The sequence below is a fragment of the Rhinatrema bivittatum genome, chromosome 17 (genome assembly GCF_901001135.1).
Source record: "Rhinatrema bivittatum chromosome 17, aRhiBiv1.1, whole genome shotgun sequence".
In the NCBI taxonomy this organism is placed as follows: Eukaryota; Metazoa; Chordata; class Amphibia; order Gymnophiona; family Rhinatrematidae; genus Rhinatrema; species Rhinatrema bivittatum.
In genome coordinates, this window is record NC_042631.1 from 10,203,413 (window position 1) to 10,230,692 (window position 27,280).

Sequence of the window (27,280 nt, forward strand, 5' to 3'; positions counted from 1 at the left end):
CCAGGCCGGGGCCCCGCCCACCGCCTCTGAACCAATCACCGCGCCGGGGCGGGGCTTTTGCCAGCAGGTGACCTTCAGCTGAGGCTCAAATTTAAAAATTTGGCGCGGACAAGGGAGGAACGAGAACGCGGGAGAAGAGCCGCCAGGTTCTGACCCTCCCCCCCCCGGGACCGTAGGGTGACCGGCACCAGCTCCTCCTCGTGTCCGCTTGCAGGCCCTCGGGAACCGGTGTCGCTCGCGCCTTCCCCTCCCAGCCCCGAATTCTCTCCGGGGGGGGGTGGGACGTGTGCGCGCGCGGTATTTTAGACTGCCGTTTATACTTTCCCGTGACGTCACGGGCGGCTCTCAGCACCTTCCGGCGCGTTACGCTGAAGGTGAAGCCGTGACGCGCCGTGTAACGGGGGTAGTCACTCACCGGCGGAACTCTGTGACCGGGGTCTTTACTGCTCCCACAGCTTCGCGGGATCCTCTGAGGAGATTTGAAATCAGCGCTCCGGTTCCACCAGCCGCCCGCAGGCCCCGCCCTTTTCTCCCGCAGCACCGCGCCGACCAATCGCGACGTCGAGGGGCGGGAAGGTGAGCGACGCCCACCAATAGGAAGCCGCCAAAGTTCGGGTTTGCTTTCCGGGAGTTGGGCGCGAGGTAGCGCGCGTAAATTGAATCGCTGGCGGTCCCGGGCCCTGGCGCCTTTTGAAAGGGAAGGGAAAAGATTTGTGCAAGAGGGAGCCGCCTCTGCCGAGGATTGTGCTATAGAAACGTCAGAAATGCCGTAAGAACCGGAACCCGCCAATTGTGCTGTTAGGTTTCTGTAATTCTACCTTGCTGTTATCACTATCTTGTACCATTTTGACCGGAGAGTTTTGTGTTTTTATTAAAGTAGGATATGGAGGCTTTTGATATAAATCCAAACTCTTGGGAGGCCTTAGAAACCTCTAGGATAATAAAGCACTCCTCTCATTCACGGGGTTCCACACCATGATGAAATATGGCTACTGGCATTACAGCAGAAACAAGACTACAAGAAAACAGTACTGGAACCTTTAATGCTAGGTACACATACTGGGGCATATTTCAGCTCAGATTTGCCTAGATTAGCAGGGAAAGGGGGGTGTGCAAAACTTCTCACCGTTCCTTGTCCATAATTTCATTTCCCCCTTCTTGCATTCAGGTCTTCACCAACCTAACCCTTGTAACTGTCTTGACGACTGTCCGACAAGGACAAGGAGGATGGCAGTCCTCACACATGGGTGACATCATCGGATGGAGCCCAGCACTGAGCATGCCGTCAACCACGTGGGGGTCTCTTGCCTCGCAGTCTTAGGAGCTCATGCTTCTTTTTGGTTAGTTAAAAGTGGTTTTTCCGCTTCCACGCATCGCGTAGAGTCTTTCACCCTCCTCGTGCAGTGATGGATAAGTATTCTTACCTTTCCGGTAGATTACAGATGGCTTTTCCTCCCGGTGTCTGCCGACCATCGACCGGATGCCGTGCTTTTTTTTTTTCCCATGGCATCAACCAGCTTCTGCCGATGACCCCAGTGTCCACGGACCATGTCCATCACAGACCCCCCCACGAGGTCTGTGTCCTTTGCCTGGGGGCTTCTCACGATGTCCGCGTCTCGATCTCTGTGCCCAGATGACGCCCAAGGGTCGCCTGGCCTGTCTTGACAAAGTGGAAAAAACGTTTTGGGTCCAAGCAGGCGGAGCCGTCCTCTGCATTGGGAACTTCCACCCTGCTTGGAAAGCAGCCCCCGGCCTCAACTCCGTGGGGGTCGCCGCCTCTTCCCTTGCCTGGTCCTGAGCTAGGTCTTTACGCTGGCTGAATTATGGACCTCTCTGGAAATGTCACATAAACAAAAAGCCCCTGTGTTAATGGCTATGGATTTCAATTGCAGACCTGCATTCTATGTTTGATTTTTCTTAATTTTTTTTCTTTTGATACAGAAAAAGTCTTTATCCTTCTCCCAAAGCATCAGCGGTGAGTTACAATATTTGTTACTTAGTACAAGTACTTATTTATTTGTTAATGTGGATTACAAAATTACATACATAAATATATAATAGAATAAAATTCAACATATGTAAACAAACAAATTAGTAATTCAAAAAGTCTCCAAAGGCTTCTTTAAACCGTATCTCCTTAATCTGATGCCTAAACGCTTTGATATCTTTCTCCTTTTGCAACAAGTTCCACATCATTGGTGCAACAAAAGAGAAGGCCCTGGACCCGGTCTGTTCATCCCCTACAGCACTGCAAGTTTGGAACTTGTGATAAACCTGTCCCTAACAAACAAGGACTTCTTCCTGGCTTATACCCACTCAGGCTTTTATTCAACAAACACATCCTGAAGTCTTTGATAGCTGAGCTTATCCCGTATTGTACTCCGGCTGAAAATAGCACCCGACGCTGTCACCATTTTGACATTAAAATGTCTTCAGGGGCTGGGGAGAATAACTGTGAGCGTCTCTTATGTTTGGCCTCCATTTTACGGGGTTAAAGCACCTGGAACTTTCTAGTATTTGCCTGGAGACTTGGAAATTCATGCAGAATCCCAGTGTCTGGCTCCAACCTAGTGAGCCTAGATGTGCATGCCCACTGTTAACTGTGGCAACAGAAAATGTACTAAATATTTCCCATTAATTATTCTATCAGAAAAAGATTTTTTCCTTCATCATACTCCTTAAAAAAACAAACAAACCCCCAACCCTTATTTATCTGCTTCAGCATGGACTGTGTGCCATTTCCTATCTAGTCTGCTGAATTTCTGTGCTAAACTGGGGAGAAAGATTTAAATGTGGTGATGCATGCTTTAAGTAGGGCCACCAGATCCATTGCTGTTATGACTTTCCTGCTGTACAGGTTCCTCCATTACCTACTCCATATTATCTAAGAGAGCCTGAGTGAAAAATCCATATGGACATTAGTCACCTAAGATTAATAATTACCGGGATCAATAATTCCTGTCCAAGAGAGATCGGATAGTTCAGGCATCTCCTGGAGCTCTGAAGATCTTCAGGGCATAATAATAAATATTCACAGCCACCTGGCTGGGGGACTAACCTTTAGTGTAGACAGATTCTTTGTAAGTCACTGCTTCCTCTCGTCTTCTTTTCCCTGCCTAGGCTGGTGCCCAATATTCAAACTTGGGAGGGCACCATTGAGCCAACACCGCATTATCATAATCCATCAGTCATGTTCTGCCTCTCCCCTGAACTACTCACGATAAGCATCCCCTCTTCACCCAGGGCAAGTAGTAAGCAATCCATTTCCAGTCGCAGTTTGGTGTATACAAAAACACAAAAGAAATCAAACCTCCTGCTTTAAAAAACCCAAAACAGTGAGTGCTGGGCTAGAATCAACTTTGACTTCCACGATGCCCAGGATCTTCTGCTCTGGCCGTGCACGATGTCTCTCCAGCAGCAAGAACCACGTTTAGAAATGCTGCCCGCAGTTTGGGACATTGGTGGGTGGGCTTCGTTCCCGCCAGCCGGAAGAGGGTGGGCCAAGCTTCGTGGCCCAAATGGCAAGGGCACTTTGTGGGAGTGGAAAGTGTTACTAAACCGGAAGGAGGAGTAACGGATACGAATGCAAGGAAAAGCTGGTTTACCTTATGCTAAGAAAAATGATCTGCGTGTTACTGATCCTACCCTAAATCAGTCCAGGCTCCTGGGCTTTGCCTCCCTGCTACATGTTGGAGAGTGCCACCTGCAGTCTCTCAGTATTTCTCTGTCTCCAGCAGAGGTAAAACCTGCAGTCTGGAGTGAAAAAAAGTTAGGACTGCTCCTGCAGAAAGTTTGTCAGGGCCTGGTGGGTCCATCCTCCCTGGCTGAGGTGGATGAGCAGGGGGTTGGTGACCCTTGGCAGTGAATCATCTTTGGACAGCAAGGGAGTTTTCGTAAAGCTGGTGGCTCAGTTCCCCCAGAGAGCCCTTGAGATGTGTAAGGTGGCTTGGACAGGGTGGTGGTGGTTGTTTTATCTGAGCAAATTCCAAATTTTAATTGCAAAAAAAAATATTTTCTAAAAAATATCGTTGATTGGACTTAAGTTCTAAAGCCACATGCTTATTCCGAAGGCAAGGGAGGTTAACAAAAGTGGTAGTTCCTACTATGATGGCTGATTATCTGATACACAAAGAAGATTTGAATTGGTATCTTCCTGTCTGCCTTCATTTGCACTGCACACCACCGAGATGTACTTCCAAGTTTAGTGGGAGAACTTTGGATCAGGCATGATGCCTCTGTCCAGAGGGCAGTCTTAGAGGGCACGAGTCCCTGTAGTGTAACTGTAAGCTCCAGGGAATTGGCATTCTCCTATTGAGGCATGGAGCAAACCATCTTCTCATGAGTACCATGAGGTTGGCATTACTCTACTATTCATGAAATCCGACTGCGTCAGCAACATTGCCCGATGTGGATGATCAGATTGCATCAGACAGCAATAAATATCACTTGATTGTACTGGCAGTTTGGGGATTTGATTTGAGTTGAGAACAGCTACCGCCTAACCGGAGTCTTCATCTGTGAGAAAATAAACGAGACAGTTTGACTCAACCGGCGCGAATCCCGTGGTTTTATTTTGGAGTCCCACAAGAGCATGGCGTGCAGAGATGGTGCAGTGCAGGTTACACTGGCACCTCTTCCTGCAGCACTAAGACTTCTGAATTGCCTTCAGTGTGATGTTATGAGCTCATACTATTCCCACTCTTTCTATGCAATCAAGGTCTTTTTTTTTTTTTTTCCCCAGCTGGCCCCTAGGTAGCCTTTCAGCTTCCTCCTGCCGTTGCGTATTGGTCAGTAACCAGTAGATGGCACTCGCAGAGTCTGTTCCTTCATGTTTCCGACAAGCACTACGTACAACCCCCCCAACAACCTTTTTATTCATTACTGGGTAAAATCAAATCAGATGAAGTCGTGTTATGGAAAGCTCTGGTTCAATTTTCTTTTAATTTCATTTATTTGCATTTAATTATTACATGATTCTCTAAAAATGGTTCGATTTGAATTAATTTGTGTCAGAGCCTCCTGATGCAAGGTGAAATGTATTCAAGGAACTCAGATTCCCAAACAAATTAACACCTTGGCTTCCATTCCAAGAGGTTGTTTTTTTTTTTTTTCAAACTTCCTCCCCGAAATGCTAATTTGTTTTCTTTGCCACATTTAAAGCAGCCTGCTTCAATGATTGCCCAGGCGAAGCTGCTTTTAGGGTGATCTTTGGATTTCTTGCCCTCTACTCTCTGAAAAGCCTCTTTGCTGCTAATATGAGAAGCAGAGCAATGAATTCGTGAGATCTGGGACACCTCTGGAAACAGAGAAACAGGAATACAGGGGGGGTGGGGAACAGCTTTTCAACCCTTCCTGGAAGACACTCAGAAATCTTAACTCTAAGGAAGTTGGGGTGCTTTTTTCCAAAAAAATTCAGCAGACCATACAAAGATAATACAGCATCCATGATATTTGAAGGAGTGCTTTAGTGTTGCAGTGGTTCTGCATTAACCTGATTTATTGTGCGCATGGTGCTTTAAATAAATTAGATGGCGTCTCTAATATTGCACTGTTATGAATGTCCATAGGATAGGCTAGCTAAACGTACGGGACTGGCAGTAGCACATCTGTGGACTGTAATAAGCTTCAGGAAAGGAACAAAACATCAAGGCAACCCCACAGACAAGCTGGACTCTTGTGAAAAGGGATTTTAAAGGTGAGAAATAATACTTAGATCTATAGGAAGTCCTACAACATGAAGAACTGTTAGGTGACCAAGATTGTTTAACTGCCTCCATCTAGTCTCTTATGGAAAGTTTTAGAGTGAGCGTGTGGGGAAAAAAAGAAGAACAGGAGTAAATGCCCACAAAGCAGAGCTGAATATCCTGCCAGCTGGCTGGAATAGCTGTTCGTAATTTGACAAAGTGCAGGCAGTGCATATCCAGATATCTGGTCCTTCCCGTGACTCGGGAATTTTGCAGAATAAGCCCAAAATGATTGGAGAAATAATAGGGGTGTGGAATTTGAGCTCATCACGTCTTGATCCCAATGCCACCTCCCATGTGAGTCCAAAAATCTCAAACTCTGTAGCAGAAGATGGACAACAAAAAAGTCAAATGAGCAAAACTGGTGATTATCTGCACAAAATAATAACAGAGGTGACTCTGTGCCATTCTTACAGCCCTAACTCGATCTCAGCTAGTTTTTTAATGACTGAAAAATGTTTTCTTTATCTACAATACAACAAAAACAATGTGTGGCAGACAATATACTGGTCAATAGCCGTTAGCAAAAAGAATTTTATTTATAAATATACACACCAGTTGTGCATGCTTCTGGACACAACTCAATTGTAGTTTATAAACAAGGACCTCTTGCAGTTGCCTGGGAACGTATTGTTTAAAATCACTAAATACGTTATCCTTTTCCTGAAACTTTCCAATTAGGATTGTTCATGAAATACATTTTATCGGATGATCGATGCTAATCACTTTTATTCTAGTGGCTGAGAGGACTGCAGTACCAGTCAAATCGAACAACGATGCTCCCAAGAACAAATGAGTGGGTGACTAAGATTTGGGAGATCCATGCTATGGAAAAATGAACTCTAGAAAAATATGCTTTGTTTCAGAAACGTTTGTAAATGCGGAAGCCTGTGTTAGACTATTGATGAATCGCAGGGAAATCTGTGTAGGGCCAACAAGGTTAACTTATTTTATTTTAATATGGGCTGTTTGATAAGATTGGGGCTCCCTTTTATTCCTGCCAATATGTGTGTGTGTATTGTGTGTCATTGCTCTCCTGTGATGGTATTTGGTTACTAAATTTTGCTCTTCCCTCTGTAGACTTTTATCTGCTAATTTGTATTGTATTGCAATGATAGTGCTTATTGTTTTAAAAAATTCAATAAAGTATACATTGAAAAATAATCACTGCATACTGATTGTTTATGAAGTACATCATCTTGGTATGAATCTACCCAGAATATTTTACAGAGACAACAGGGCTGACCTCTTGAGCTAACACGTTCTTATGTGCTCAGAAGTAAATATAATACTAGGAACCCCTCGTTTAAGTTTATATGGAGATTGTTTCTAAGGCCAGAAGGGTTCAAAACAGGAGCCTAAATGTACAGCATAAATGCACAGAGTGTCATTCAAACACGGTAGTTGGAGCTGGACAATTTTGTGGCTGAAATGTGGACAGAAGACTCCAAATGCCCAGTTACTACTGCCAAATCGTAAGGGGGATTGTTTTCCTTTTGAAAATCTGAGAACACAAGATTCTTAGAGAATTCTTATCTCCTGCCTTCTCTGAACAAAGCAATTGGTATAGATTCACCCGGATTTTCTTTTTCCTTCCTCTGGGAACAATCCTCCATTATAGTTTCACAGGGAACACTGAAAGGTTATGTTTGAACCAAGAGGAGGATGGGAGGGGTAAAAAGAGGTCTTGTTGATGGGTGAAGAATGCAATAGCTTTAGGGCTCTTAGTTTGACAAACTTCATCCTTCTAAAATTTTTTGTTTTCATCTTAAATATTCCTTTGCCTTCACTTTTTAGCAAAAAAGACCGTTTTGATTTCTTTTTTAAATTTATATTCTGCTTTTCAGATCCATCCATAATAAATAAATACAAGAGACTGCGGCATCAGCTCGCTAAAGGTGAATTTTAAAAGCCTGCCGCATGCATTAATTAGGCGAGGCGTGAATACGTTGGGCTTGTGGGGGCCGAGCAGACTTTAAAAGCTGCCCAGATGTGCGCACTGCGGCATTTACATGCCGATCTCAGAGGTTTTCAAAAAATAGGGGGCCCGGTGTGGGTGTGATCTGGGCAGGTAATGGGCATTTCGAGGCATGAAGCTGAGATGTGCAGTAAATACTTACGCGAGCCGGCATGCACTCAGGCCCCCTGCCGCGTAACTTTACTTCTGCTGCGGATACCGTGTAAGTTATAAAATAAAGATAAACAGGCACATCTGCAGGGTTTTAAGGATTGGAGATAACGGGGGAATGAAGACTATTAACTGGGGGCGTTTAGAGGATCTCTCTGAACTGGTAAAACTGGAATTGGTGTTGGCACACGCCCTTTTTAAAATCTCCCGATTTATGCGATAGAAGCCACATTTGCGTGCACTTACGCATGCTCACTTAAAATGTGGCACCCGGGCGTGTGGCCCGACAATTTTATAACATGCGTCCATATACACATGCAAGTTATAGAACAGCTGTGTCCTTGGGCGCTGGCCGATGTATTCGTGCAAATATGCGCCCATACGCTGGTCTGAAAGTGACCGTCTAAGGCTTTTCTTCCATTCTGTGTCTATGGGAAAAGAAAGTTTAGTGAAGCAGGCCTTAGACCAGGGCTTCTCAGCCTAGTCCCTGGGACACACAGGGTTTCAGCATATTCACAATGAATATGCATGAGCTATGTTTGCATATTCAACTCATGCATATTCATTGTGGAAACCTGATTGGCTAGGTGAGTCGCAAGTACTGGATTGAGAAGCAGAGCCTTAGTATTATTAATAAATGAATCATTGTGCAGTGACACGTTAACGAGTGCTATTTATTGAGGCTCCTATTATGCGTGATGGGGGCTATTCACTAATAACACATTACTGCACATCACAACTTAAGTCAACAAACAATTATTAATTGCATCTTTGCTGACCTTTATGTCTTCATAACACGTCTCCACATTTAAGTTTCTATTAATATGTTCTTGGTTTTGATAAAGCAAAATGAAGATAATACTTACTGCTGATAGTTATTTTCATATTAGAAAGTCTACTTTTCATAAAACCGTTACAGGGTTCCTAAGCTATGCTACGCTTTGCTAAGCAGTAGAAAAACATTCCTGAGTCTCAAATGAGCATCTACCAATTGTGCATGGATTAGGGAAGGTAGATCACATTTAAGTCTAACAAAAATCAAAGTGATGTCTATGCATTGAGTGTCAAGGATCTGTCACCTTCTGGTCAATCTACTTGAAAAAGCTTAGTTGCAACTTTTAGTGAAATAAATGTACCTGTAAAGGACTGGATTAACTTTGAGAGGGTCCTGAGGCTTCGCCCACCTCTGCAGGTGCCTTAGCCCTTTGCCTTCTGGTCCTGCCTCCCCAGCTGATGTCATTGGCCACCAAGAGCCGCCAGAAGGCAGACCCCCATGGACAGTGTGACATCACAGGGGCTTGCCCCTTCGGGGGACTCTTTGCAACTCTCAAGCTGCGAATCTGTTCTTGATTTATATTTGTTCTAGATTTTTGTGACCGTGGGATCACAGAAGGGGGCAAGGGAAGTTTAGCACTCAGCCTGGATGTCTTCTACCTTTTTATAGGCGTTCTGGTGAGCCTCCTCTTGATACGTCCTATATGAAGCAACTATTTGCTTGACACACTTCACTTCTAGATCCGTTAAGAATAAAATAGCATTACTTTATTATGACACCAGTCAATTGTTAGAACTGGGTGGGGGACAGACTATGTTACATTTTTCCAGATTAGCCCTCTGGGCTTTCAGTGGTTTCAGAAGGCAGGGGTGTTGCAGAACACACTACACTTACCTTAGAAGGTGGCTGAACTCCTAGTTGTATCTGATGGGTTGCTGTTCCACCTTAGCAATACTTTCCGCCTACTGCCTGGCGCTGACCCAGACCTCTTATGAAGCATTATGTGACCTTACTGCAGATCCAGCCATTTCTGGCAATCGGTCCTATCTGGGGACTTCCATGTTTATTCTGAAATCTCCAGCGGGGGGGGGGGGGGGGGGGCAGAGGGAAGTTGTTTCTGATATTTATTGCTGGTTTTCTTCAACTGGTGAACGTTTCTACTCCTAAGGCAGGTCATAAGCTTGAGCATATTTATGTATTTCATCCCCGGGTCCTTTTGGTCGGACCATGCTCTAATTACTTGTTCCATGGTAGTGGTTATCCCTCAGACGTCTGGAGCTTCTACAAGGAATCTGAAAAGTTAGTGCAGGCCATCTCTACCCATTCGGGGATGTTTTATTAGACACTTATCAGTATTTAGCCATTACAGCAGCCATAAGGTGCTCTACTACAATCCTAAGAGAAGTTTTCCTTGGGATGACAAAGGCTTACGTTTACCGTCGCAAGAGGTTGTGGCAGCAAAGCAAAGCCTCTGAGAAGTTGCTCGGCTTGACGGCTACAGGACGGCTACAGGAAGGATAAGAAAGCGCATTTTTCTACTCAGCTAGCAAAGGCAGATAATCGACCCAAGACGATTTTTCAGCTTATGATAATTCAAGGGTTAAGAGTCGTGCAGGTCTTACTACATTTATATTTGACATTTGTTTCTCGCCTTTCTCAGAAGCCTCAGCATCTTATAACAACAAAACAATTTACAAAATATCATAAAACAATCCAAATAGAATAAATTAGAATATTTCTCTCTAATGCATACCCCCGGTCGGCTGCTCTCACGGAAGCCAGCCTTTCCCCCGTGCCAACCTCAAACACTTCCATGGACTCGTGTCGACAGCAGGAAAGGACTCGCCAGCGTGCGTATTACCCGCAGAGGAGGCTCTCCCATGACTCTGGAAGTGTCCGGTGGGAATGATCTGCCCTGCGTTGCAGCAAGGCAAAAAGTTTCCCCTGCAGAAACAAAGAGAAGAGATTTTGTACTCTGATTCTCCCATGTTCTAAAATCCAATGACTGTGATTTACCAGCTTCTGATGTTATAAATAACACTGGCTTTGCTTCTCCCTAGTAGCTATGAGACTTTGTAGCTGGTTTAACACCTGCCTTTGTACGTGTTCGAATTCTTGCTAAAACACAGCATGGGATTATCCATTCCGCAGCTCTTTGCTCCCCTCTTCCTGACATCTGTGGCTCCCAAATGCATCAGAGCTGAAGAACAGATGGACAGGTTCCTCTGAGACCCCATCCATCAGTACATGGTGGTGGGCCATCAGGCTGCACAAAAATCAATCTTGGCCCCTCCTCCTCGCTGAATCTGCCCCAGAGCGCCTGTGCACCAGCTTAAAACTCAAGCAGTTCAGGAATGAGAGACTGAAAGTCATGCACTAGTCTCGATCACAGTGACGGGCTTCTTGGTTTTCATTCTGCACTGTACTTCTGGTTTCTCTGCAGAGGTCATACACACAGGAAATATTTTCGGGTTCCCATGGTATAGCAGGTTTTATTAGCCATACTTTACCAGCTAAGACGAGCTAGATGCACCTCTCTAGCTCATTTTAGAAGTCTTCTTTTAGGTACATGCAGACTACAGACTATTCAGCCGGACCCCATGACTTTGCTGACACCGTTGGATGCTCGTGACACGTTATACGGTACAATTAGGCAGAGGGCAGCATGTCCATTCTCGGAAGATATCTCTGGATACTAGGAAAGCATCTGAGTAGACCCATAGATCTATCTGTTTATGTGACATTTGGGCAGTCTTTTCTGAAATGGAAGCGATCGATCTAGGTTTTCCTTAGGGTATAATTTCAATTAATGAAGTATACTCTCCTGCAGTTGTATCATTCAGAGGGCTGGATGGGGGAGGAGAGCTCCTCCTGAAATTTGTAAGGAATGTAATGTAAAAAGGGAACGTGCAAGCTTTTTCTGTGGACCCAAGTGCTATCAGGCCTTTCTCCTCTATTACGCTCCTTTAATCGTTTCTTTGGCAGCTTCTCTGCGTGCACCTTACAAGGGAAAAACAGAAGTGATGGGGATTTCATTTTGATAAACTCAAAAGACACAACAATAATCTCGACCAACAGTCTTGTGCTGCTCTCCAAAAACGTACAACGTTAAGACTTTGAATGTACACGTGGATGAAGAACAAACCTCAAGAAGTGATTGTAGTGGAAAGACAGCAGAAATCTATTAAATGAATCCTCTGAAGAGCCGATTCTCATCCCTCTGTCAGTTTAAAAGGTTTGGTGTCTTTAAAATTGCTTAGTGATGTTGATAACGATCTATTTATTTCTATGGGGGGAAACATGACAGTTGGCTGGCAACAAAACATTAATTTGATTAAACTGGAGTTAAAAATGTGTTAAACTCTGGAGGTCATTTTACTGAGCTCCTGAAGATCCATGGATACACTGGTGGAATCTAGCCTTTAGTTGTTTTATTGTTAAATTTAATGATTTTAGTTGAATAATTTCTTACAGCAGCAATTCCTTTAGAAAAAATATTTGCTTGAAAGCTTAAACAGATGTACTTTTCGATTGGCTGTGATTTTCCCCAAGTGAAGATAAAAATAAGAGCTAACTATTAGTGCAGGAGCTCTGATGGGTAGCTGAGCAGGGAGGCAAACCATTTGATTGGCTGGAATTCTGTAACATCAAGGTGGGAAGGAAAATCGGATGCAAAATATGAATGACCAATCAACTTTTCTGTTTAATAGAGTGAGTTTGCTTTAACCAATCAAAGCTCTAAAAGCCCAGAAGAACCCCCTACAACGATTAGCAAGTGGCCCCGAGCTTCAGTTTCTGACAGGCAGCATAAGCAGATTGTCTGAGGCTGTTGTTCCTGGCTGTAGCCTTTCAGTGGGTTTTAATACAGAGTAAGTGAAGAAGTAATGAGGTAATGGGAATTGGAGTTTATTTGTATTTTTAAATAGAGCACAGGAGGGCATATTCTTGAGCACAGACATTCCGGAAGAGGTAGCTGGGCTTAATCAGTGGTTATATATATATATTTTTAGGATAAAGAGTAGGTTGGTATCTAATTGAGAAATGGCGTGGGACCAACTCAACGAGGGAGCGATGTCTCTTCAGAATACCGCTCCCCCTCCGTGATATGACCGCATCACATGAGCTCACCATTTATCTAATTCTGATCAGAACCAATGAGTCAGAGAACTCTAATTCTTAGTTACAGATAAATGTAGGTTTTCAAAACATTTTATGGTAAAAAATTGTAGGAGATTACATACCTAAGAAGGGAAACAATCTTGGGAGTATCTGTAAAGCAAACATAAATAAACTAAGCTTGGTCTCAATGGTGATAATTAAGAAAAATAAGAAACATACATAAGAAACCAGTACTGGGTCAGTACCTTTTCTAGTTCCACTATTTCTTTTTTAAGATGGAGCAACCAGAACTGCACGCAATACGCAAGATGCAATTACACCATAGATTGATACAGAGGCATTATGATATCCTCTGTTTTAATTTTCCATTTCTAACAGTCTATTTGCTTTTTTGTCTGCTGCTGCATACTGAGCCGAGGATTTCAATGTATTGTCCACATCAATTCCAAGGTTCTTCTTCTAACATAAACAGGAAATGCCCTGCTGGTTCAAACCAAGGTCCACCAACCCAGCATCTTGTCTCCAACAATTGCCAGGCAGATTCTATAAAATAAATCTATTTCCTGTTACTCACTCCCAGGGATAGCAATAGTTTTTCTATGTGACTAATAATGTGTTATGGACTTTTCATCTAGAAAATTGTCCAAACCTACTTTAAACCACGCTCCACTACTTGCCTTCACCACATGCACTGGTAAGATTCCATAGCTTGATTGCAAGATAAGTAATATGGAACCCAGCAATGTTTACCTACAATTTATTCTTCCTTAAAGGCATCACTTTACACTAATCCATATTACATTTCATCTGCCATTTAGATGTCTAATTTCCCAGTCTCACAAGGTCCACTTGCAATTCTTCACAATGAGTTTGTGCTCTAACAACTTTGAATAATTGGGTAGTCTGCAAACTGGATCACCTCACTTAGCACTCTTTTCCAAATTATTTATAAAAATATGAAAAAGCATCGGTTCCAGTACAGATCCCTGGCGTATTCCACTATTTACCTTTTGCCATTATATAAGAACTTGTCATACTGGGTCAGACCAAGGATCCATCAAGCCTAGTATCTGGTTTCCAACAGTGGCCAATCTAGGTAACAAGTACCTGGCAAGATCACAAACAGTAAATAGATCACATGCTGCTAACACCCAGGGAATATTAGCTTTCCCCAGGTCTACCTGATTAACAGTTCATGGACTTCTCTTCCAGGAACCTTGTCCAACCCCTTTTTAAACCCAGCTACACTAACTTCCTTTACCACATCCTCCAGCAATGAATTCCAGAGTTTATGCATTAAGCAAAAACAAATTTTCTCCAATTTATTTTAAATGTGCTACTTACTAAATTCATGGACTGTCCCCTTGGTCTTTGTATTTTTTGAAAGAGTAAATAACCAATTCCTGAACATGCCGTTCTATCCCCTTTATCATTTTGGTAGCCCTTCTCTGAACCTTTTCCAGTGTAACTATATCCTTTTTGAGATGAGGCAACCAGAATTGCACACAGTATTCTAGGTGTGGTTTCACCATGAAGCGATATAGAGACATTATGACATTCTCCTTTTTATTCTCATTCCTTTCCTAATAATTCCCTACATTGTTTGCTATCTTGACCACCACCGCACACTGAACAGAGGATAAAAGTTCACGATGACACCCAGAATCTTTTTCTAGGTGGTAACTCCTAATATGGAATCTGACCGTGTGCCTACAGTGTGGGTTATTTTTTTACTATGTGCATCATTTTGCACTCGTCCACATTAAATTTCATCTGCCATTTGAATGCCCAGTCCCCCAGTCTCATAAGGTCCTCCTACAATTTCTCACAATCCCCTTTTGATTTAACAACTCAGAATAATTTTGTGACTGTAAACTCTATCACCTCACTCATTGCTCCCTTTGTCAGATCATTTATCAATATATTAAAAAGCACTGAGACACTCCACTGTTTACCCTTCTCCACTGAGAAAACTGACCATCCATTCCTACTCTCTATTTCCTCTCCTTTAACCAGTTTACAATCCACAATAGGACATTGTTACCTATCTCGCTAGTTATTAATTCCTTATGAGTCTCTCATTAGGGACTTTGTCAAATGCCTTCTGAAAATCCCGATGCACTATATCATCTGATTAATCCTTATCAACATTATTAGGCCCCTTCACAAAAACCTAACAGATTTGTAAGGCAAGATCTTTTTTTTTTTTTTTTGCGCTATATTCATGTTTAGCTCTGCCCCATTAGTCTGTGTCTATCCATATGGGCAATAATTTGTTTTTCAGTATAGTTTCTACCATTTTGCCTGGCACTGATGTCAGGCTCAGCAGTCTGTAGTTTCCTGGATCATCCTTTGAGACCTTTTTGGTATTACTTTGGCCAGGATTGTAGCCAATGTGAATGAGGAATTAGAGATTACCAGTAATAAGTCTGCACTTTCATTTTTTAGTTTTTTCAGAACTCTGGGCTGTATATCATCTGATCACGGTGATTTGTTACTTTTTCATCTATTGATTTGCTCTATTATATCTTCCCAGTTCAGAGTGATTTGATTCAGTTTCTCTGAATCATTGCTCTCAAGGAATTATCTCCAACACCCTCTTCAGTGCCTGAAACAAGGAATCTAGTTTGGTTTTTCAGTTATGGCCTTGTCTTCCCTGAATGCCCCTTTTGTCCCTCTGTCATCTAATGGGCCAACTGATTTCCTCACAGTTCAAGAGTCCATAACCATCCATCCAATAGCTGAAGGCAGAGACCACTGACTATATCTGGTTCCAAGTGCTGGCTGAGGGAAATAAACCCACACGTTCTTGACTGGTGGAGCAGAAAGCACAAGGCAGCTTCTTTTCAAATTCTCTTTTATGACAGCTTGCTCTTTCATATTTTCATCATTTGGATCTATCTTCCAATTTTTTTTAAAGATGTCCTTTTGATTTTTAATAGCTGTTTGTCACCTTACCATTTAACTACACTGGTGGCAGTTCGGTATTCTTTCTGTTTCAATGCATGGAATACATCTTGTCTGGCTTCTAAGCTGCTGTTTTAAAACAGCATCCCTGCCGCATGCAAACTTTTAACTTTTGCAGCTGCTTTTCATTTTTTTTCTAATTTCCTCATTTTTAAGGTTAAATGCAGTAGCTTTCCTTAATGTCCTTCCTTCAGTGACTGTTAAATTTCATTATCTTATGATTACCAATGCCGAGTGGCCCCACCACCATTATCCCTTGTGCCAGATCCTGCATTGTAGTGAGGATTAGATCTAGAGTAATTCTCATTCTTGTCTGTTCCAAGACCACATGCTTCATAAAGCAGTCATTTATAGCATCTAGAAACTGTACCCTGTCCCAGTGAGACCTCAATCCAATCAATATTGGTGTAATTGAAATCTCCCGTTATTATTGTGTTACCTAATTTAGAGCAAGCTGTTAAATATTCTTTAATACGTATCTGATGAATTTCAGTTGAGTTGACATTTGGAAATTATTTAAAAAATTATGTTCTTAAGAAGACTTGCCATGCTGGGTCAGATCAAAGTCCATCAAGCCCAGCAACCTGTCTCTGGCAGTGGTCAATCCAGGTCATAGGTGCCTGGTAGATCTAATTCCTAGGGATCGCCATAGCTTTCTTTAGTCTACCTGGCTAATAAAATGGGAAAACAACAAACCTAATGCTGATCATGTCGACGAATGGACTTAAAACAGCAAGACTAGCAATATATTTGTGGTAACTCCTGTGACAGAACAAACACAATCAATGAAGCATCTACCTGCTTGCAAATACCACCCCTGTACCTGTAAAAAACAAACAAACCCAAAAGGGTCGATGGGGAAAGCGCGCTATCAGTGGATGTGCTTAGCTTCCTCCATCTGCCCTGCTTATAGGATGTGCAGTATTTGCACTATAAAAAGCCTCCCCTATAAGAGGCTAAGAATGAATTTACATTTTTTTTAAATAATGAGATGATTTACGGAGGGTGCTAAGCCTTAGGTAGTTCTGACTTACTAGCAGCGCAGGAAGCGGAGCATCCACCCCCTCCATGCCAGGGATGCCGGTCTCGCTTTCCGAACCTTGCAATCGGGGGTGGGGGTGCTCCTGGAGGTGGGCACTGGGCGATGAGTGCGACTCTCGCCCATGGCCTGGGCAGCGGAAGCTCACCCGTTACGTATAAAGCCAGGGGCGAGAAGGCAGACGTGGCCGCACAGCGGGGACCGCTGAGGACCACAAGCCCGCGCTCCCCGCTCGCGCTCGGTGGCTAATGAGAGGCCAGAGGGAGGGAGAAGTAGCGAGCCCGCTCTGATTGGCCCAACCCTCGCCGACGAGGCCCGAGCCCGGCGTCTGGTTGGCTGCCGGACCGCCCTCTGACGGGTGGGAGTCGGTTGTCTAGGCGACGCGGGGGGTGGGCGGGGCGGCGAGCGCTCTGTGCCCCGGCGCTGGTTGCGGCACCGGCGCGAGCCGTGGTGAGCTCGGGCTCTGTCTGAGGCGCGCGCGCGGGGGGTCGCGGAAAGAAGAAGGCAGCGCGGGCCGGTACTGCTCTGTTCCCGGGTGCAGGTAAGGTCCGGGTGGCGGGCGGAGGGGGGGAGCTTGCCGGCCGCGGGGGCAAAGTTTATCCATCCTCGGCTCGCGCGCTTCGTGACGTGCGGAGCTGCAGTAAATGCAAGGAACAGCTGCCCCCCCCCCTCCTCAAATAAATGCAATTAAAGACGGAGGCGGCGACGAAGAGGAGGGAGCGGGGCCGGTGCAAGGAAAGGGGACGCAGCCCCCGCTACCGCCGGGGAAGGGGCGGAGGCGCTCAAGGCGCTGATGCTGGGACAGTGCCTGGGCGGTCGGAAGGAGAGATGCGCGGATGCCCGCACTCAGCTTCCCCAAACTTTTCTTAGTGGGAAGCGCTGCCTTTGTGTTCGCCCTGATGGCCCGGAGGAGCGCATTGCGCGGTGCGTAGACCGCTTAAGAACCCAAGCAGCGCCGCTTTTCGGAGCTTTATCCGGTGTAAGGAGCAATCGCCTTTCTCTCCTATCGCTGGCTTGCAAACCACCCCCCTATTTTAGATGCATATCGCAAAACACCGCGCTCCGGTCATTAAGAGGGCGCTTGCTGGGTTATTCTTTGCTTTGATGCCATACGTTCTGCTTGAATTTAAGTTTTTATAATGCGTGCATGCAATTTGATATTTTATTTAAAATCTCTTTTAAAAAGGGCCTCTTTCAACCTTTTCTTAAGGACCACAGTGTCCCATCAAAAATTACTAGTTCTTTGGGGAAAGGGTGATGCACCTGCCATGCAGGTCAGACGATATGCGCTCTGATCAATGGGAATAGGGTGATAAATACATAAATAAAGATAGAGAAACATTTGAAACAACTTTTAGTCCACAGAGACTCCAAAACATTGTTGCTGGTTGAGATTTGTATCCTTTTTATCGTACATTTTTTCATGCATTGGGATTTTAGGTTAAAAGATGTTAGCAGAATAACTAGGTTACAGGAATGTACAATCGTTTGTTTGATTTTCTGTATCTTGCACCATGTGTGATAGAAGAACTTAGATTTTGGGTGTCTTTTTATTATGTGAATTATTTTCATATTCACCAGGATCAGCCCATGAGATAATGGGACGAAAGGGCAAGGAAAGTTCATGACTGTTTGGTAGGGATGGCCAACTCTGGCCCTCCAGAGCCACAAACAGGCAGTGTTTTCAGGATATCCACAATAAATATGCATGAGAGAGATTTGCAAGCAATAGAGGCTGTGTATGCAAATCTATCTCATGCATATTCATTGTGGATATCCTGAAATCCTGGCCTGTTTATGGCTCTCAGGGACTGGAGTTGACCACCTCTGCTATAACGGGATGGGCATAGAGTTTCTTCTGTAATGGGAATCCAAAGCAAAGCTAGAAATGGGTTGACTGTATTACGTTAGGCAGGGAGCATGGGCAGAATGGATGGGCCTGGTGGACTTTATTTGTCCCAGATTATTCAATAAAATAACATCAATGTAAGATCTTCTTTATACTGGTACTTCTTACCAGGGTAATAGGTATTTTTAAGTATTAAGTTTCCTTAATGAAACCTTCATAACACCCCATGGCTACAGTTTTGGACTGTTGGTAAACCTGAAAGTTATTGTATTGGTCTTTATTTGCCATCAGTTTCTGGCTCTGTATATCTGTTCTCTCACTCACTTGAAAGCTTGAAGCTTCATGTGTCTGTTGCCACTGCAAGCTGGTCTAACAAGTACCTATAGAATAAAAAATATACTTGCCCAATATTAAGATCATTCTGGAAGGACACATGCAGCAAAGGTTTTTTAACATTTCTTGTCTGTAGGTAACAGCTATGTAACTACCTGAAAACCTGGAAATATGACCTACATTTTATCTCTTCCTGCAAAAAAAAAAAAAAAAAGTTGGTTAGGGGATATTTTGGTTGTGGTCAGTGAATATTCCTAGGCTCAGTTTATTGGGTGCCTTTAAATTTTGTAGCTTAGGTAACTCAGCCTTAATGAACGAAAGATTTTTTCCCCCTCCTATTTTATTCCAGTAAGTTAACAGAAGAATTATTTCATTTTGCTGCTAGACATGTGCAACTAATGAACATCAGCCTAAAACTTCTTATAAGCATCAGGCTTTTATAATTTCATGCTATTTATTTGTGTATATGTGAGTGTGTGGCTGTATCTCGATTTATTTCTGCAATAGAATGTACTAATGTATCCATCTCTTCTGTAGGTCAGGAAGGACACAGTATTGAACAAAGAAATGAGCAGTTGCACCTGATCCCATACATTCTAGTGCAACAAATGGTTATAAAGCAAAAAAATAAAAAAGTAACAAACCAGGCTCATCAGAGATGTTAAAGGTAACTAATAGAATTTTCTTTTTTCCTCCTGTACTGATGGTGAAGTAGGTATCTCAGATGTAACACTAGTTTCTTCAGTTTTAGATGTTTCCATTTTGTTAAAATTTCAATTCGTAGTTGCTGGCTTTGAATGTTTGGTCCCAGGAACACTTGAGCAGAACTTTTTCCAAATGAAGTCACTGGACAATCTGCATCAACAAAATGTTCAGTTGTCACCCATCGTTGACCATAACACATAAATAGGAAACGGCAGCACTTAAATGGAGGAGAAGGAACAATGTGCTTTTATTATTGCCCTGGAGTACATTGACCTACAGCAAGGTGATGTAGCCTTTGAAGACACACATCTGCAATTTCTAGTTTAAACCTTGTAAGAAAAAAGCAGACAGTGTATATATATATATATATATATATATATATATATATATATATAAAAAACCAAACAAAAACAGAAGGGGAAAATAAGGTAAAAACCCTCGGCATTAATGTAGGTTGGACACTGGTGCCACACATGGAGCTGGCAGTGAGGAAAGTCACAGCTGGCTTCTCGCTTCCCCTGGGCAGAGCCACCTGTCTAGAAATAGAATTCTAAGCTTTTCCATAGCTTGGTGTTTATTTTTGAGCAGTGTCACTAAGTTATGAACCTTCCACACCTAGCACTGAAAAAAAGATAACCTATTACAAGTATTGGTTCCAGTTTTTAATCAGATTATTCCTCCTTCCTAATTAGTAATATTCAGTTAGGAATGGGTATCTGGTATACAACAGTTTTGACGTCCCAGTAAGCAGCCTACAGTTTCTATGTATTTAACAAAATGAAAAACCTGCTTTCTTTCACAGGTTGTGGTTGAATGCATGGAAGAGGAGGAAGACCTTTGCAAGGAGGATTTTACATTAATTAACACTCACCAGGTTTGCAGAAGATAATTATTGGCGTGAAGCGCTTGCATTGATTTATGGGAGGAAGGTGGTCTGTGATGCTGATAGTATCAACAGGATGGATTAGATGCACAAGTACAGGTTTATGGACCTATACGTTACCTGGGCCAGTAATACAACAAAAAGAATGCAGCTGGACCAGTAAGGTGACTGGAAACACTGGCCCAGAATTCTGCAGCTGAGTTCCGGCAGGGAAGACGAGTCAAGCACAGAAAAATGCCTATGAAAGCTGCGATGGCGCAGGCAGCTTTGGAAAGGGTTCTAAAAGAAGGGGCGCAGATCTGAAGGAATATATTTTTGTGTATATGGTGGATTTTGTGAGGAGGCTTCAGCAGAAGCGAGGGGTATTCTGCATCGGGAAATGGAGTCTGGATCGGAGGGTAACCAGCATCAGCGGAGGAAGCCAGTGACGCATGGACTAGAAGACCAAAAGCGGGTAAGTGTGAGGGTTTCCTCCGTTAATATCCTGTGCTGAAAGTTGCTGTAGATGAGATGCACTAAAGCGTGTTCTTCTCTTACTGCGTTTGTATTTCCCTCTTTTGGCTATCCAGACAGAAAGATTGTGGTGTTATGCATGCAAGAGAGTTTGGGGTTTACCATGCGCACCGGTTAAGTACTCTGTCGGAAACTGGACTGTGATATTTTCTTTTTGCGTGGATAGAAACAAACAGATGCAGGTAGCACAAATTATAAAAAACAATAAAATAAAATCAGAGCAACAGAAATCTTTTATCAGCAGTTAACAATCTCAGGACTATTTCTTAGGGTGGTGAAACTTAAGAGTGTAACAGCGTTGGTCCTGCTGGTCATAGCCACATGAATGTAGTAGTTTACCACATTGTACTTGTTGCTCAGGTATAATGTTTAGGCCTTTCCATGATGTACCTATGGATTCCCATTCAAGGGCCTCATTCATCATAGAACATTTAACTGTCCGATCAGTGCTGGAAAGAAATGCCTGCCGAATGTATAATGGGGCGCAGGTGACTGTTTCGCTGAATGCAACATCTAATAAATTCATGAGTGACCGCATGGTCTTGGCCAGCTCTAGGGATTATATTTTGTTAGGGCAGTAAAGATGTCAGAGGTCCTTTTACAATGTAGATGGCATCTTAGAGGTCGATATTTAAAAGATTTATCTGGCTCCCTTTGGGAATTAGCTGGAGAGATCTGCAACTGAAAGGGTGAATTCTGTCCAGGCAAACCTGCTCAGAATTTACCTGGAAGGAATGAGGTGGAGCTGGAGATGCTCCTAGGATGCAGTTCTACCTTAGCCAGAGAGCGCTGATAATCTGTGCCCTCCGGCTAAGTCTGGTCAACGCGAAGCCAGGTCATTTTATCAGGATGTATTCAGCGGCACTTTTATCTGCCACTGAACATCTGGGTAAAGTTACCTGCATGACGTTATCTGGGTAACTTCACTGCTCTTCGAGCTTTAGAATAAAGGACCTCTAAGCATTTTAATAAACTGCATGAGGATTCATTTGCCTTGGGAAACGATTGCATGTATGAATGAAACAGGAGATGGGCGTATTTGTTATAAGTGTTAGCCAGATCATTCATGTATTTGATTCAAGTTCTGGATTACATTCAGGTACTGTAGTTATTTCTCTGTCCCCAGAGGGCTCACAGTCTAAGTCTTGTACCTGAGACAAGGGAGGGTAAAGTGACTTGCCCAAGGTCACAAGGAGTGGCAGTGGGATTTGAAGCCTGGCTTCCCTGAATTCATAGGCTGCTCCTCCGCTTGTTATACTAAAGCTAATTGGAGCAAATGTTACCTGGTGAGGGAGTGAACTGGATCTGCTTAATGTTTGGTGTTTAATGTTCTCTACTCATTTGGATTTTTGTATTTCCTTGCAAGTCATTTGTTTACATCTGAATGAAATGTTTTTAAAAAAGATATCAGAAGTTCGTTCAAGTTAAAAATCATAAAATGCCATGAATTAATTTTTTTCATTGCTGGGAGTAGCTCCGACAGATTTATTGGCAGAGCACTTGAAGAGGACCATCCTTTCTGTACTTATTGGCGCGTAGACCTGAAAGTTAGAAATCGCCTTTGCATCAAAGGAAAGCACGGAGAAAGAAACTCCCTGCATCTTGGGAACATGAAAACCTCGCTAATTTGTGTAAAAAGAAAAGAAAAAATTAGGAAAGAACCTGGGTTCAGATTCTGAGCCCAGCTTGTGCTCCTGGGGTCTACCAGGGCTGGGGATGCTGCAGAGGCAGCGCTCACAGCCTTCGCAGAAGGAGAGGTCGTCGGCATGCGGTGGTGACTCCTAGTGGCCAGGCTCAGGTGTGCGGGCATGCACACCGGAAGGAGCAGTGGCAATCTGTGGCCCCGGGCTGCTGCTGCTGCCACGGCTGAGTAAAATGTGGCGTGGGGGGGAGAGAGCTGCAGATTGTTGTGGATAAAGGCTTCGTGTTGTGGTAGCCCGGGCAGCGTCCGGTTCAGACTCTGTGCCGGAAGCTCAAAAGCAGCAGATGCAAACGGCTGAGCCAAAAAGAAGAGAGAAATTGTGACGGACGGATCACGGACAATACCAGAACCATTCTTGCGCTATGACATTTCCCCAGACGCCTGTGACTAAATTGTAATCTTAGTTACTTTTGCGGAGGTTTTTCCCCACAGGTATGCAGTGAGAGTGGTCTGGACAGGGATGTTGGAACCTCTGCCGTTTTTCCAGGGGGCGCTGGGATGCAGAGAATTCACGGGGAGCGGGGCTGATAGCGCTGAGTGACCCAGGTTGTCGTTCTGACATGTCTGGGGTAGTTTTCTTTAGGTCTTTTCCCTGGGGTTTTATTTAGGGCTGGGGCTACTGCCCGTATTTAGTGGTATAGAAAATGCTGTTTCTCTTGGTTCTTATTTGGTTGAAATATTTTTAAGAAGACTTGGAAACTGTTTTGCTGTTACTTCACCAAGCCCGGCCAGTCCACAGGATTTCACGCCGGATCCTACCATGACTTCAGAGATTAGGGGGAAAAAAAAAAAAGACTTGCAGCAGAGCTTTTAAAAATGAAACGTGCTGTAGCTCTTTTTTTTTGTCTCCAGAATTTACAATATTTAGGAAACTCGGAGAAGCCCTAAATGGATTTTAATGCACTGAGCTTGATTTATGAGCTGTAAAACTGTCAAGCCCACCCCTTTGCCGTTTTCAGGGGAGCACTCTGGGACTGAAAGAAATCACTGGAGATTGAAATCCAGTCCCTGCGTTGACGTTGCTTCTGGGTGTACATTACTGGTTTTTTTTAAAATTGTGCCTCGCTGGGAAGGTTTTCAGAGAGAGCGAAGCATTTGCAAACTGTGACACCAGTCCAAACCTGTCATCGTTCTGGTTCACCAAGATTTAATACGCAGTTGCCGCTTGTCCCTGCGTGCTGAGGGGTAGCTGCACGTCTGCCTTTCCCATCTGCTTTGGCTCTGGGTATTGGGTGCACAGGCAGTGTGAAGCCTTTGAAAGTATAATATAAACCCCCAAAGTGAGGCTCTGTGGCAGCTGGGATCACATCAGTTGGTCATGCTTAGCTGACATTCATCTTAATGTGAACTGTGGCCGACACGCAGATTATTAAATTTATAATGATATATGTAAGATCCATTTTAATGACTCCTCACGCTTGGGTGATCTTTCTCACTTATGTTTGCAAAACAAATCTTAATAGAGTATGACATTTCATTTTCTTTTGGATTCTGCAGACCTGGTGAAAAACATTTGCTCCCAGGAAGGCGTATGTTTATTAATGTGATACAGATGGTGAGTAAGGCACATCTTTTTACTGTGCTGCGTCGAAAAGGCTCACCCTAAAACGTTTGCAAAAGTGCTCAAGGTACTTAATGCATTATTTAATTAAAGAGATGTTCAGTTCAGCTGCCGTGACAAAATTATGTTTTTTAGAAATTGTTTATTCTCAAGTGTTTGCTAAGGGTTCTCGTCTCATTCTCCTTTCCTGGAAAAAGTGCTTGTCATAGAAACATGACGGCAGGAAACGACCGGCCCATCCATCTAATTATTTTAACTTTCTAATTCCCAACATTTCCTTAGAGATCCCCCTGTATTTATCCCATGCTTTATTGAATTCAGATACTGTTTTTGTCTCCACGACTTCCACTGAGAAGGCCGTTCCATGTATCCACTACTCTCTACATGAAGATTATTCATGAGTCTACCTCCTTTCAACCTCATCTCATGACCCCTCGTTCTAGAGGCTCCCCTCCTGTGCATGGAAGCCTTTGAGATATTTATTGTCTCTATCATATCTCCCCTATCTCACCTTTCCTCTAGGGTATTACATGTTTAGATCTTTGAGTCTATCCCCATATTCTTTAGAAGGAAGACCGCTGACCATTTTAGTAGCCTCCCTCTGGAGTGACTCCATCCTGTTTATATCCTTTTGAAGGTGCGGTCTCCAGAACTGTACACAGTATTCCAAGTGAGGTCTCGCCAGGGACCTGTACAGGGGTCTCTATCACCTCCCTTTACCTGCTGACCAGTCCTCTCCCTATGCAGCCAAGCATCTTTATGGCTTTTATGGTCACTTTATCCACCTGTTTGTCCACCTTAAGATCTTCAGATACAATCACCCCCAGATCCTTTGTGCTTAGAAGAATTTCACTTCCAGTACTGTACCTCTCCCTTGGGATTTTGCGCCCTAAATTCATTACTTTGCATTTTTTAGCATGAAATCTTAGCTGTCAGACCTTAGAGCATTCCTCGAGCTTCGCTAGATCCCTCCTCATGTTTTCCACTCCTTCCTGGCTGTCCACCTTCTGTTATGTCGCTCACAAAAATGTCCCACTAGTAACAGTGTCCTCCTCGGAGAAAATTTGTAAGCCACGTTTCTTCTAAGGCGCCCGCACCTCTGCCTCATCCCCCAGACAACAGTGAGAGAGAGAGGGCACGAGAAGCCGCTCTGCCACTTACGGCTGGGGCAGTCTGCAGGGGATTAGATTTGCACGTTTCGTTTATTACAGTGCTTGGCACCTGACATCTTTTTTGGAGAAAGGTTGTTGGGTAGGAGCCAATTTCCCCAAGTCTCATGAGTTAAATAAAGATCCCTTTTTTGTTCCTTGTTCCTCTATGCTGGAGCGTTCCCTTTTTAACCATTTAAGACCAGCAGTCTAGCTGATCCTAATATTTCATGCGTTAGTCGTCTTGTAAGATCAGTTTATATATATATATATATATTTTTTTTTTTTTTTTTTTTTTCTGTTCTTTAGATTCAGCGCCGAGATTACTGTCCAAATCTGTGCCCCAGGATCATGAGGGTGATATGGAGGTTCAGTTTTTCCTGTGATCTCTTTATCTTGTCTGAAAGAAGACTCCATCCTAGTGTAGCTAGAACTGAAAGCTTAGCTTTGTGTGGTGGCTGTGCTTAAAGCGAATCCCATGCTGCTAAGCTTTACTTCTACGTGCAGGTGTGCTCTGTGTTGCTGAATGTGTATCCAGCCATCACTTGCTATTTGCAGTAAATCTCATCATTCCTGCAGTATTTAAGTTACTTTTGGGAAACAGGCAAAATGCGTTTTCTCTGATGATCAGGTTAGATGTATACATAACTTTTCCGCCTGGGCGCTCCACTGTTCATGTTTGTTAGTCACAGTTAAAGTCTGTTTCAGCTCCTCATGCTGCCACCCAGACTCTTTTGGCACTGCTCGGGTGTGCTACCTGCCATTTCCTGAATGGCATAACCCAGGGATTTTCTCCCCTCGATGCCTGCACTGCTCTTTCAGCTTGGCCAGGCATCGCACTCTCCCGAGTTAAGTGTGGGAACAGGAAAATGGCTCCTTACTCTCCAACTCTCCCAGGGGCTGTGAATGCTACCTCTGCAGCACGCTCGGCCACGGCTGCCTTTAAGAGCAGTGACTCGAGGTGTTGATTTTGCAGGTCTCCAATATGCTAGCTCCCAAGGGGGCCGATGCAGTAATTGTGCGCAGAAAACGGGCGCCCAGCCACCTCTCCTGGATGCGCGATTCAATATTTTAAACGAGGGGTGGCACTAAAAAAAAGAGGTGCCAGGGACAGATGTGCGTTCCTAGCGCTTCCGCGGCATCGGACGCACGGGCGAGGTGGCTGTCAAGTGGGTTGGGAAAACGGACGCTCAATCTACGAGCATCTGTTTTCTCCTGCTATCGGCATAGACATACAGCCTGGACTGTGTCAGTGTCTGTCTGTCTGTCTGTCTGTCTATTGGGTGTCCAGAAATTTATTTTTTTTTAACTAAATCTGCTTTGTTTGGTTCCTCCTACTTAATATTGTAATGATACTATTAGGAGCAATCGCAGAAAGCAGGATTTTTCTTTCTTTTCTTTTTTTTAAATACACCCCAGGATGGCGTAAAATTTGCCATGTTGGAAGGGCGCATTGGCTGCGTGGAAAATTTATTGGCTCGTGGGGATTAGCTAACAGCCTCATCTGCATGAATATAGATGTGATGAACGCTATTAGCTACGCGGTTGGACGCGCTAATCCCCGTATTGGATCGGGGGTCATGGACGCGTGTCCAGTCGTGTGTTAAGCTGTGCGCGGTGGCTAGCACGTGGGATTATATCGGCCCCAAAGAGCTTAGTGTGCCAGCTGGACAAGCCCTTGTTACTCTCAATATCTGCTCGCTGTACAGATCGGAGAAATAATTTTCCACCCATGTGGAGCTACTTTACAGACAGGTCACTTCTCACATGATGCTCGTGGAACTTCTTATTCAAAATACTATAAAATCGTTTGC

The 27,280-nt window shown here is 43.8% G+C and overlaps 1 protein-coding gene and 2 long non-coding RNA genes across 4 annotated transcripts in view; 2 read left to right on the plus strand and 1 right to left on the minus strand.

Moving 5' to 3' along the window:
- The first annotated feature begins 593 nt into the window (after window positions 1–593).
- On the plus strand, window positions 594–6,902 carry LOC115079237. 2 transcript variants are annotated; one of them, XR_003853229.1, is made up of 5 exons: window positions 594–769; window positions 1,169–1,340; window positions 1,942–1,975; window positions 5,568–5,695; window positions 6,482–6,902. It is a non-coding gene; the product is annotated as an uncharacterized LOC115079237 (long non-coding RNA). The 2 variants fall into 2 exon arrangements; XR_003853230.1 differs by lacking the exon at window positions 1,169–1,340.
- A 3,544-nt stretch (window positions 6,903–10,446) lies between these two features.
- LOC115079229 lies at window positions 10,447–16,910 on the minus strand. Its single transcript, XR_003853226.1, has 3 exons — window positions 16,768–16,910; window positions 12,889–12,916; window positions 10,447–10,591 (listed from the first exon to the last, which is right to left on the minus strand). It is a non-coding gene; the product is annotated as an uncharacterized LOC115079229 (long non-coding RNA).
- A 280-nt stretch (window positions 16,911–17,190) lies between these two features.
- Window positions 17,191–27,280, plus strand: part of NAV2 (neuron navigator 2) — a 457,796-nt gene continuing 447,706 nt past the window's right edge. The window contains exons 1-3 of the mRNA XM_029583047.1: window positions 17,191–17,313; window positions 19,492–19,621; window positions 20,462–20,996. Coding sequence (XP_029438907.1) covers window positions 20,922–20,996 — 75 coding nt within the window. The 5' untranslated portion in view covers window positions 17,191–17,313; window positions 19,492–19,621; window positions 20,462–20,921. The remainder of the gene's footprint in view (window positions 17,314–19,491; window positions 19,622–20,461; window positions 20,997–27,280) is intronic.